The sequence below is a fragment of the Hippocampus zosterae genome, chromosome 18, assembly GCF_025434085.1.
Source record: "Hippocampus zosterae strain Florida chromosome 18, ASM2543408v3, whole genome shotgun sequence".
Taxonomy (NCBI): domain Eukaryota; kingdom Metazoa; phylum Chordata; class Actinopteri; order Syngnathiformes; family Syngnathidae; genus Hippocampus; species Hippocampus zosterae.
In genome coordinates, this window is record NC_067468.1 from 7,421,266 (window position 1) to 7,434,599 (window position 13,334).

General features: G+C 41.3%; 1 protein-coding gene across 2 annotated transcripts in view; it reads right to left on the reverse strand.

Annotated features, from left to right (window-relative positions):
* Positions 1-13,334, reverse strand: part of plppr1 (phospholipid phosphatase related 1) — a 29,999-nt gene that overhangs the window by 10,646 nt on the left and 6,019 nt on the right. For both annotated transcript variants that reach the window (XM_052050312.1, XM_052050313.1), the window contains exons 2-3: positions 9,470-9,580; positions 3,630-3,818 (exon numbers count right to left, since the gene is read on the reverse strand). In XM_052050312.1, the coding sequence (XP_051906272.1) occupies positions 3,630-3,818; positions 9,470-9,529 (249 nt within the window). In that variant the 5' untranslated portion in view covers positions 9,530-9,580. The remainder of the gene's footprint in view (positions 1-3,629; positions 3,819-9,469; positions 9,581-13,334) is intronic.

Consider the following 13,334-nt stretch of genomic DNA (forward strand, 5'->3'; position numbering starts at 1 on the left):
AATAACTCAATACATAAATCAGTTATGCATGAAAGCCCTTTCCCACTCTCATTTTACAGTGTTTTTCTTCAGGATTTCATTTTTTTCTTGTCGCCAGCCAATCGCAGGTCACCTACGGACAAACATTCACACTTGACTTTTCAACTACAGAAATTTGGAATACAGTATTCAATTAGCCTCAGGTGGATGTTTTGGGAAAGTGGGAGGAAGCCAGAGTGCCCAGAGAAACCACATGCAAGCAAAGAGCATTTGAACCCAGATCTCCCCATTGTGAGGCTGTGAAACGTGCCCATCAGGATTTCATTTTCCTGCTCACTGGAATCCGCCGTCTTTTTTCATCTGATGGACTTTTAAAAGTTCTAATTTCTCTTCCAATGCCAATGACAACATAAATTCATTCATTATTTGTTATGAAACAAAACACATTTAAATATATTTTTGGCTCGGTAGCAGAATGCATGCTCGAGGTGATTGATCAATTCAGGGCTATGTCGAGATTTTTATTTATTTATTTTTTTGCAGCAGTCTTTTGAATAGTTTGAGTGCAGGTAACAAATACATACAAGCAAAAGAGAGAAACTTTCAAACAAGAGGCATCGGAGAACATTCCGTATACACTCCAGGCTGTTTGCTAATTGGCTAACATCCCATCCTTGCCATCAGGAGTTCTGATTGGCGTGGTTTCAGACGCATGAGGAGACGAGCGATGTGCAGAGTCAACTTTAACTCCTGACAAAGCACTCTCGGAGGGCACAATTAGGAAGAAGAGAAAATACATGTGTACGAGGTAAAAGAGGAAGTGATGAGTGGTGTTAAATTGAACACGGGTAGCTGACGCAGCACTCCTGGGGGGGATGGGGGGAGTGAAGCGTGACGGGGGACAGGCCTCTAAATGGATTCATAAGGTTTGCAGATAGCTTTGTGTAAATAATCACATGAAAAATGAAATTAGGGGAAGATGGAAAAAGGCCGTCAGTCATGAGCACTCTCCACTAATCACATTGACTGGCACATATCCTGGCCAATCACGATGCTCCTCTGGATCTGGTGTGTATGAAGCAAAGGACTGATAAGGCACAGTAATTAGCTCAGGTGGCAAATGGATACGACAAATTAACATACTTCCAGATCTTGTTTTTGTAGATCACAAAGCATAGTTCCTCGATCAGTGTAACCTTGTGACGCATGACATTATTTTCATGAAGACGACGATGTATGAATTTCCAAAATCCTTGAATACATCATTTATCCATTCCATCCATTTTCTGCATTTCTTATCCTCACTCGTGACAAATGTGTGTGTGTGTGTGTGTGTTTGTGTGTGTGCCTGCACGTGTGTTGTTTTTACTGTTTTTACAACCAAATGCATAAAATAGTCCAAATTAGAACCAAGTTTATCAACGATGTCCAGCAAGCTAGACAACCAGAACGGAGAAACACTGACACCTACTGGCAGACGTTTGCCACTTCTTTTTACGGCATTTGAAACGTGGCAAAAACGGTTCATCGTGAAATCTCATTAAATTGAATGAAGCTGCCCGAGAAAAGTTAATGCACGGGCATTTTGTCCAATTGGCAATTAAAAGACACCAATTTCAAATAATTCAATCAACAACCAACGCACTCCATTCATCTTAACGGCTCCAGCAGATTGAAATGTCTCGTCAAATAAAACATCCCCAAGACTGAGTGTCTGTGTTAGCTTTAAAGACCAATGATGCTTTGACTTACCACTTCAAATTCATTACTTTCGTTACGTCTGCTCATAGAAAGCAATAAAAAAAAGATTTCAATCATATTTCATCAGCTAACCGTGGAAATGTGTGATGAACTGAATCCGCCAGGTTGAATTGAAACCAGTCTTTAATGCTGTGTAACTGTGTGTAGCTTACAGAGTAGGGAAACAAAGTAGCGGTAAATATGACAACAAATTCTCCATTCGAGCAATTCGCGCCTTCACAACAACTATGGTCACCTCGTCTTTCTGACAGGTCATAGTTACGTTCATTTGTAATTATAGTGGCGTCGTCATCATCCAATGATGATGATCCTACTCATGATACTCAGCACAGCTCAGTAAATATGGTTACCTGTATACTGTGTGTGTCAGAGGTTTAAAATATGGTTTAGATTCAATTGGTAATTGCTACCACAACATAACACATTTATTTCAGATCAAGATCTGTTTAATTTTATGTGCAGAATGATTATAAAGCATTTTTTTTAAATAGTCATACCCTGGTATAGAAACAGAACCCGTATTGTTGTACAGTACAAGTCAAGTATATTTATAAAATTATTACACTGGTTGAAAAACACCAGTGTGCTCTTAGTGGGTTCTCATACTTAGGACACGGAGATGTTTGCTAGTTGTCCCATTTCTGGAGAAGAGAATTTTTGTATCTCAAAGATGCCTACGGCTATACTAGCCCAAGAATACCTAATCTCGTTTCGGCAGGTTGCCAGATCAGTAGTTGGGTGGGAGGGCGCCTGGAATCTCAGTTGCTGTTGTGTGGAGTAGACCAAGGTTTTATATGCTCTCAGCTGACAGCAGAGGGCACCGTTTCATCCACGGTCCTCCCACTTTCAGATAAAAAATAACACATATTGATTTTATTTCCTTTGTGTGCTTTAGTTGAGGGGGCCCAGGAAAGTCTTATTCAAAGAAAGCTATTATAGCAGTTGTCTAATCGATACGTACTTTCGATTAGATTATTTTTTATTCAGTCCAAAGATTTTACTCAATATCTGTTCCAAGCTTGGTTTAAAATAGTAGAAGTAGAAAAAATGCGATTAATCGTGATTAATTACAGATAATCGTGCCATAATTAGTTAAACAAATGTTAATCACTTGACAACACTGATAAATATACACGATTACAAGTGCATTCCAGAATATATTAATGATGGAGTCACATCAAATTACGTATCAAAATTGCACAAAATGTCTAAAGGCAGTTAAATAAGTAAAGTGTACCCTCCCACTGACGAAAGTATAAAGCCCACAGTGGTCATTGAAATATCTTGAAACCGTCAAAAGTTAAAATTAATATAAATCAGGCTTTTATTTATTCATGACCCAGTAGAATTATTGAAAAAAAAAGATGCTAGCCTGGACAAAAAGTACACTTTAGAATTACTGTGTTAGTACACAACTTTTGAAGGCAATCACTGTCATCAAAAGATTTATGTAACCCTCAGTGAAACGTCTGCACCTGTTGACGACTTGGAGATTTCATTACAACCAGCACACAGGCAATACAACCAGTGCTGAATTTAGCGAAGCAGCCCCAGAACGTGACCAAACTTCCTCTTGTTCCAAAGGAAGTGCAATATTTTTTGACACTTTTCTTGTATCTGTAAATACTGAGCTGATGTGATTATCCAAAAAGCTCGCGTTGTGTCTCAATCTGTCCAAAAGAAATTCACCGAGAAGCTTTTGCGGTCCACCAAAATTCATTTTGGTCAATTCCAGTTTTGTCACGTTCAAGATATTTCAATGAACATTTTGAGTTTTTTCTCCTGAGATACGCCGCAGCACACCTGCAACCTTGGTGATGAAAAGCGTTATAGAAAAGACTGGTTAGCACTGAGCAAAAAGTTTTCGGCAATGAAACACTTTTACTCACAATAGCGGTTGGAGCGGCGGCCACCACGCAGTACAAGATGAGTGGGGGTACAAAGCTAGCCTCCTCCGTCCCGGGGTACGGCTTCATTAATTCGGCGTCGTTGCAGAAGAAGCCTTGCACGTGTACGCTGAAAAGATCTGTGCACTCCATGTAGTAGGCCAGCAACACCGTGCCAGACATGATAACAAGCTGGAAGAAGAACATGTTGGAGTGAGCTCACGATGACCTAAGAATCTGTCATAATTGCCATTTCCAAAGTTGATTCCCCTAAAACTGGATGCAACCCTTTCGTCTCCTCGGCTGTGCTTGTCTAGCACGCTTTGAACACCAAAACGCGCTCATAAACAGTCTCTCTTACTCTCTCTCCTTCTCTCTCCTCCTCCTGCACCCCCTCATCCTTTTCATCCCTCCAACAAGAAGCTTTTGTCTTTGCTCTTTTTACCCCACTCTTTCCAGAATCAGCTGCAGGCGTGTTTGCTTCTTTTTATAAAGTATGGTATATTTAGTCTTGGGATAACGAACCCAGGCTCGAATGCAAAATGATAAGGCGTATCGAAGCGTTTTGGAAGTGGCTCTGTGAATAGCTTCCACATTTGTATTCACCGCTAATGCGCCAAAATTGCAGGCAACCTCCTGGCAATCAGTTGCGGGTTTTATATAGCAAACCAGTGTGACGAGTTCACGTTAGCGCGCAAAGGATTTGGTCAAAATAGAAGGTCCCAATCATATAAATCCACATAGCGTGAGAAACTGATCTAAATCCGACATACGGTAATACTGAATAATGTCAACACTTGATTTATGAAACCTAATGGTAACACGTCAAATTGCATCGTCGCTGTTTAATGTTTTATTGTGTGTGTGTCGGGGGTGGGGGGGGCAGTGTGAGTGACAACACAAAAGGAAAATTAATGAAATCATTAAAGCCTTACTTTGACTGTGCATCTACCCATTTAATAGATACAACATATCTTGTGGCAGCCCGGTAGTCCAGTGGTTAGCACGTCGGCTTCACAGTGCAGAGGTACCGGGTTCGATTCCAGCTCCGGCCTCCCTGTGTGGAGTTTGCATGTTCTCCCCGGGCCTGCGTGGGTTTTATCCGGGTGCTCCGGTTTCCTCCCACATTCCAAAAATATGCATGGCAGGCTGATTGAGCACTCTAAATTGTCCCTAGGTGTGAGTGTGAGCGTGGATGGTTGTTCGTCTATGTGTGCCCTGCGATTGGCTGGCAACCGATTCAGGGTGTCCCCCGCCTACTGCCCGGAGACGGCTGGGATGGGCTCCAGCACCCCCCGCGACCCTAGTGAGGATCAAGCGGTACAGAAGATGAATGAATGAACATATCTTGTCTTTGTGCAATATTCAATATTTGTTTCTGGAGGAGACCGGTTGTTCTATTTTACGAGCTAAATCTCTGCAATACCGATTGTCAACACTAGATGTCATTAATTACTTCTGAAAGCTCACTTCAGCTTCAACAAGAGTACAAATCAAATTGCGTTTGAATGGAGTGGGGCTTTATTTTACAGTGATTTATCCACTTGTTTTTAATGCTTTTGTAAATGATACTGGACGCCATAAATCAGAAAAACACGGAAGAAAGTATTTCATTTGATATATACATACTTAAATATCAAACCATGTCTTCACTTGCACACAAATTGTCCAGAGCATGAGCTACTGTTCTTATTTGTTTTTGTTTTCTCCCCAAGTGTGTTTTGACTTAAATATACATTATATTAGGTCAGTGCACTTTCCAAATTACTACTGCATCTACAATGGAAACTGAACAATTTCTCAAGGATTTTTAATCTTATTAATATTTTCTTTTTGATCCATTAGGATTTATATCATGTTGTGTGAACCAGACTGGACTAAATAACCAGCAGGGTACAGACTGAGAAAACAAGGAAGCATGATACTTTGGCATCTATACTCCTCCTCCAGATGGCCATGTTGATACAGTGTGTATGTGTGTGTGTGTGTGTGTGTGTGTGTGTGAGTGTCTCGGAGAGGCAGTTATTTAATTCTCTCTGCCATTGTAACCACTTTGTGGTATCCATCCAGTCATCCATTTTTTTTGCTACTTTTTAGCAGTGCGATTAACTGAAATCATGTAAGTGCATCTGCCAACAGATGTATCATTTCGATACAATGTCATGTTTACTCAGGAAATGCATAAAACCATCTTAGAATTCATTTTCGCGCCACTCAGGCATGTGTGTATCATTCGCGTGATTGCATTTCCTCTCGACCTTCCATCAAATTATGTATGCAAATAGATAACAACATTCCCAAGGCATGACTGCAACATACATTATATGCTTTCATCATCTCCATTTGCTGCAGTGTTTACTCTTCATAGAGTCATGATGAGATGTATTTGGTTGGGATATCTAACCTGCACAAGTTACCGGAGTGTAGACAATCTAATTTGCATGTTTTAAGCCAGTGGGAGGAAGCTGCAGTGGACCAACGCAGATAACACACTAACTGCACACATATGAACCTGACTGCACAAGACGTCCAAATAAACACATGAGGAAAATGGACCAACTCGGCGATGCAGCCCTCCACATGCAGGAACTGTATGCGGTTGACTCAAAGTCATGTGGGCTCATGTGGCTCATTAATGTGACACCTTTCTACCTGGACAAAAGGTCCCTTTCTGTGAAATGTGTCAGCTCCATCAGATGTGCTTCTTTGCTACCAGCGTCGTGCCTCCTCAACTGTGATGAAAGGCAGACTGATGACACCGGCGCTCATAAAAAGAAGCTATGAAGTTACTGCAGCAAGCCATTATACCGAGTGACTTTGAAGGGCAAACCTGAAAGGGTACATTGGCCTCGTCGTTTGTGTTTGTGTTTGTTAGCAGGATTAAAACGGATTCGTGCATTTCCCTCCCCCCCTCATTACAAAACAGTCCAGAGGTGTTGTAGCCTAACGTCGCCTTGCTTATCCTCATTAGTGGCCCGGTTAAGGTGAAACCAATCCCCACTGACCTCGGCAAATGGTTATGGGTAGTACGTCTTGGACTGGTCACCAAACAATCAGCCGCATATCGGGAAATACAATCATTCACAGTCACATTCAAAACCGATGGGCAATTTCGACTTGAGAGTCCTCAATTAACCTCGCACGCGTGTCTTTGGGGCATGTACGAAGCAGCTGTGAAAAGCCACGCAAGCGCGGGCACAACACGCAAGAAGAGTCCCTCGGAGGGGACTGAGGTGTGCCTGCTGATTCAAGGATTGTCAAATACAATCAGCACGCTTAATGCATGACCTGCTTTAGAACAAACAGAAAGAAATTACGGAGTCAGTCCCCAGTTTCCTACCAAATTTGATTGTGACATCACCACACCGAGAAGGAAGTTCAGCATCCATCTTATTCTCATTGGGATTTGGATGCCTCTTTTGTCCTACATTATTTTTCAACAAAGAGGTAAATGGCAAAAGGCGGAAACAAACTTGCTCTTGATGCTCAAGAAAGGAAGGAAGTCACAAATTGGCTATAAGATGTCAACACTGCGCAAAACTTCACAGGCCAGCTGCTCCACTCTGGATGTGTGACAATAATTAATTGTATGATTAATTAATTGATTGATTGATTAATTAATTAATCAATTAATAAAAAAGACCCATGTGTTCCTGACAGGCAATTTCAGGGTGCAAGATTACAGCAGATCAGCAGCAACATCCATTCATGCACTGGCAAATGTGGAACTATTTATCTATCGCGGATTCTGGAATGTACGGCCAATGAAAAACGGGAGCTCACTGATAACAATCATTCTTGCTCTTTTGGGATATTTTGAGAAAATCTGATCACATGCATGTTAATTACAGACACGGGAACTGTTTTGACTGGTGAAAATGTGTGAAATCCTCCAAGACTCGTTATAGGCCTGAGCGGTATGTGTGTTTTACAAGCACTCTGCTGTTGAGCATTGGGATTTATTTCAGCCTCAACACAGAATAATTTGAAGCTTTTGGCAGGCTTGACCACCTACGCTATATTACTCCGCGGATGTTGTCACCGACACAATTAACGGTCACTAACCGACCCCTCTTTTGTCGTCTAATACCCTGTAAAGAGACGAATTGCACAGCGTTATTAGCAATGTCCAAATGAAAACTGCACACCGAGTTCAAGCCAAGACACCTGACAGTGGACAGCTTATCATGTTAGAACAAGGGTGTCAAATTCATTTTTTGTTGCGCGCCACATTGTAGTAATGATTTCCCTTGGTGGGCCGTTACGAATTCTGGGAAACCAAGTGTTTAATCACCTCCCCATATTAGATACACAACAAATTGATGGATTACTAGTTTTAAAATTAGAAGTCAAAACCAATGTAGATTACATGTGACAATTTGAAATTTTGGTTCAGACTTTTGCAAGCGTCATGGAACTTGACATGCTTGATTTGCTTTCGCGGGCCACGTAAAATGATGTGGCGGGCCAGATCTGGCGACCGGGGCCTTGACTTTGATAACTGTCGGTTAGCGAGTGCACGAAAGGGTGAAATATATTTTCAAGGGCAAATTGACCCACAGAGAATGAATGAAGTACAATTTATGAGGGACAAAAAAAACCTCATGAACTTTGTTTCTTTGGTAGAACAAAAATGTTCAAGGGTCAATGTGACTCACTGCAAAATAGTCAAAATAATATATACCCTTCGCCTGCGCACCTGTCTCTCATCATGCAATCAAGCACCAATATATTTAAGGACTGCCACAATCAAGCCTCCTTGTCGGATTGTTGCTCTTGATCTCTGAAATGCCATTTTCTAGACTCCTAGCTCTTGTTTATAGTTGTTTTTCTTGTCATCGCTTTGATTTTTGTGTACGGTACGCGTTTATCCTGTCGGAGTGTCACATTTCTTTTGGTTTTTTCGCTTGTGTAATTGAAGTTTTTTCATTCCGTTGAGCATGTGTAGTCTGACCTCGCCTTTTGCTATCGCTTTTTGTTCCATGTTTAGTTTTTCCAGGTTTTTGTTGCCAGCGATTTATGTTTACTTTCTTGGTATCTCGCTTTTCTGTCAATACTTTTTTATTTTATTTTATTATACGTCATTTACCTGAGCCTGCGCCTGTGGGATCCCACTTCCCACTGGTCTGTATTCAGGCCGTATCAATATCATAATCAGTTACGAGGATGGTCTCATATTCGAGTGTGAACATGCTGTGCAAAAATGTCTTGCTTGCAAAATAGTCACAGAATGACACACATTTTTGGGGTCATACTATGCGTTTTCATGTTATTCAGGTCCTTTGGTTGTTGTCCGGCGGGTGCGAAAAGAGATTCAGAAGTGTCATGTGATTCTTACATAACAAGTGCAAAGGCTGCCCTGAATACAAGGTGGAGCTCAGCAAATTTAAAATAACACACAAAATGCGGAGGGATGAGTGTCCGAAACTTAGAGGTCAGTCGAGGAGAATGCATCAGGTCAAATGGTCATCGTGCAGTCATATCACACCAAATTATGGAGGATTTCTCTCAGGGAAATGAGAATGTTAACTAGTAGTTGGTGGTGGGGGCTGGAGAGAGAAGCAGAGAGTGTTGTGGGCGCCTTGAGACATCCCCCTGATTTCCGAGCCTGCGCTACAAGGTAATTAAATATAGAGGATGGCGCACGCATTCTGCTTTCCACTCATCCCGACACTTCATGCTCCACTTAGCCGTTTAAAATTTACCGGACAAGGTCATTTTGCTAGTGGTTAAATAATTCTCCCATGCACATGCATCTCCCGATTCTAGATTAGAATTCCTTCACATTCAGTGTGTAGATTTTCATGCTCTGTGTACATGTCGTGCTTCTTGCAAATTCTCACCTCTACAAAGATGAAACACGGAATGATGGAGTAGCTTCGTAGGATGTGGTTGGACGCCATCTTGTCTCCCCCTCAGGAGCCCTCTCCTCTCAGGATTCACAACACCTCACCCTGTAAAAGACATCACATGTCACTGCGACGCTTGTTGAAAAGTCAGACATTGCCCAGGAGGTTAATTTTATTCGGAGTAGTTGCTTGGGTTGGAGTAGTGTTGAAAATCAGCTTCGAGCCCACAGTACCCTCACTTGTTCTGTCTCTCTCTTGAGCTTTGAGTTACACTCCTGTCCCTCCTAAAGCAAGTCCAGCGTATTACAGAAAAAGGACGTGAAGACTAATAAAGAGTGATGAATGTAAAGAAAATAGAGCAGGTAGAAATTTCGAAAGGAGTTATTGAAACGGTCATTTGTTGAAAACATTACAACCCAAAAACGTAAGATTGGCTCGAAAAGGCAAAAAAGAGAAAAGAAGAGGCGGTGATGAAGCGGGTGACGATGACATAGGATGACACGATAATTAAACAATATTATATATATGTGTGTGTGTGTGTGTGTGTGTGTGTGTGTGTGTGTGTTTGCATGCGTGTATCAACAGTCGAACAACCAAAGTAACAACATTTTTCGATTATCGTGTCATCTCGTTTGTGTATATTTAAGTAAATAAATATACTGTATGTATGTATATATATATACATATATATATATATATATATATATATATATATATATATATATATATATATAAGTAAAGTATAAGTGAAGTATCCACACTTACTCCTCATGACAGCTGAACCCAAACCTCAAAACAACGCGCGGTATACACAGACGATCCAAGTCAGTAGTTGGACCGTTTTTTCAAATGCTTAGAAAAGTTTCATTTGATAGGAGGAGATGTTAAGCTGTCCAAAATTTCCAATGCCAGATACTTATCTGTTTGATCAATGACAGGGTCAGCTGATGATTTTTGAAGTGAAATGAAACAACAGCCAATTCGGAAGCTATCTGGAGCTGACACTGTCGCTGGAAGGACATTAGCAAGTGGTTGTATTGAGTGTTTGTTTGAATGAGTTTCAAATCATTCGTCACAATAAAAATGACAAGAAGCGTTCTCAGTCACGTCGGTGACCTTGAAACCATCATAAAAGGCCGACCCGAACATCTGTGCGCTAACATTTGAGCTGCTTCTCCTCTGTCTCAGTGGCACAAAAGAATAAACAGAGCAGCTCAAATGTCCTTTCAACTGAACTAATTTCCTTCTGGGGGCTCTCAAGAGCTTCCCGGACAGCTGCAAGATGTCGTCTTGCAATCGTGCTTTACTTGACCCTTAGGTCATCAACTTGGACCACCTCTCACTAGAATGAACACCCCCACCCTAAAAAGAAGAATTCAACTGAGTAAGCTGGAGGTTTGACTTGAAATCTGTCGCAAAATGGGATAGTAAGGGTTCCAGAGAGCCCAGAGCAATGTCCCATACCAAAACATAACAGTATGTAGAAAAAAAGAAATAGAAAAGCAATAAGAGTGGAACATATACGGAAAAGTGTCATCCCAGCATTGCTTCATTTAAATCCTGCAGCCAAAGAAATTATGTAATCACTCTTAGATGCTTGTCAGAGAGTTATATATTTTTTTTCTTGGTATGAGCTTCTTTTTGGAGCTTGAGGTTTTTTGTTAGCCTACTTAGAAAGGAAAGCAAGAGGGAATCGTTCTTAATTCTGCTTTTCCTTACTTCGTTTTATTTTTTTTTGTCAGCGGCTTTCTGCCGAGAATCACTTAAAAATTACTTCTTGCCACTAGTAACGGAACAAACATTGTACAAGAGCCTTTTTTGTTTTTGTTGAAAGCCATTTTGGTCGCAGTTCGACAAACAATAGTGAACTGCACCCCCCCCCCCCCCTCCCCATCCCCATTCCATTGAGTCATTAGATGCAGGCGAGACAGTGATGATGATGAGGCTTAATCAGTCCCTAAGTGCTTGTCCCATCTCATCGCAACGCTAAATCCAAGAACGTCACGATGACACTGGATGGCGGCAACCTGACCATCACTCTCACATCTGTCCCGATGCTTCACTCAGTGAGAAAAAGCATCGAGGATACAAAACGTCTGCCGATGTCAGCGTCGCCGACACCCGCAACTACAAAACATCTGGACCAGGTCACACACACGACAGTAATTGTCACACGTTGACAAATAGCGTGGCAGATTATTAGATGCTGTCATTTCAGTTGAAAAGTGGCTGGCAATGCAGAGTTTGTTCATGGATCAAGAGCGCTTCAGCTGTGACCTTTTTCTCCCAGTTCACTAAAACAGCAAGCGTTGGCCCCAAATGACATGTCAATTGAATTGCACTCCGCAAATTCTTCGAAAATGCTGCTGCTAGACATTCGCTCGATCCGTCTCTGCGCATTTCAACGGTGTAATCGGCCTCTCGTGGCTCACTGTCTCTTAATATTATGGCAGGTAGCAAAATGAGTAGGAGTGCCTCTCGTGCTTTGGGAAAACTCTGCTCCTCCTACTTCAGATGCAACCAAATGCTTTAGTTACTCATTTGAATGTATTATTAAAAATATGTATTCATATATTAATGTCCTCTGTCAAAATGACTTCACAGTTGGAAAACAAGCAGCATTTTCCGTCTTTTTGTTTTCTTAGTATGTATTCAGTGTTGGTAAAGTTACATCCAAAAATGTGATATTACCGTATTTTCCACACTATAAGGCGCATCTAAAAGCATTCCGTTTTCTCAAAAGCCGACAGAGCGCCTTATCATCCAATGCGCCTTATTTATGGATCAATATTCTGAATTCGTGGACGCAGGATTTAAAAGCAAAGCGCTTTGTTACAGCTGCGGCGGTTGTGAAAGCTCTATATAAATGAAGCTGTATTCTATTATATTCCCTTTAGCATAGCTCCATTTAGTGGATGCATAATGCACCCGCAACCACAATTGTACCTTCTATTCTGTGCGCCTTATAATACGATGTGCCCCATATATGAAAACAGTTTTAAAATAGGCCATTCATAAAAGGTGCACCTTATACTCTGAAACACCTTATAGTGCGGAAAATATGGTTATCTGAAATCTCCTGTGAACGTATGTAATTCATTTCTAAATCCACATATCAAAAGACAAAAAAAAACTAAAGCAAGTCACCTATGCTTCTAATATGCCTTGCCATAATCAACTTTCAGAAGCTGTTCAGTATTTTGGCTAAATAATCTTAATTTACCCTGTTCAATGTTTTAAATCAAACTAAAGACAAAAACAAAAAATGATGCTGAGCATGCACAGGACATACAATGAGTGACTTCACAACCAATCAGAGGCACTGCTCCTCTTTCACCCCCTGATCCGTCAACAGTCACACTCGAAGAGAAACCCAGCTCACAAAGAAATGAGTAACGTGCTGAGCAAGTTAAAGGGATAGCAAATATCAATATTTCACTTTCACTGAATATAGATGTTGGTTGCAGCACATAAACCCTATTAGCCAACATTCAAATTGTGGCGAGTGGAACCGCCGAGTCGCTGACTTGAGACGCCACTTGACACAGTTTGACACAGTGGCTGATGAGCAAAAAAGTTCAAGTCAAAATGCCAATTTAACAGTTGAACAGTATGCTTTGACTGGAGGGTGTGTGACAAATTAGTTCAATCAGAGAATTTGTGGTGAGGGTCCACTCACCGTGAGTGAGCTCACACTAACTTCACTAATAGCTTCAAAACGAGAGCAGCCTCCGGGCTCGGATCAAGTCACAAACGTGGCACAGTCGCAAATATTGACATATTTCTTCTACCCTTCAACTAACCTTTGAGACATTACGAGGCTTAAAACCAAGAGCCCTTTTTTCTTTAAACCGTCGGG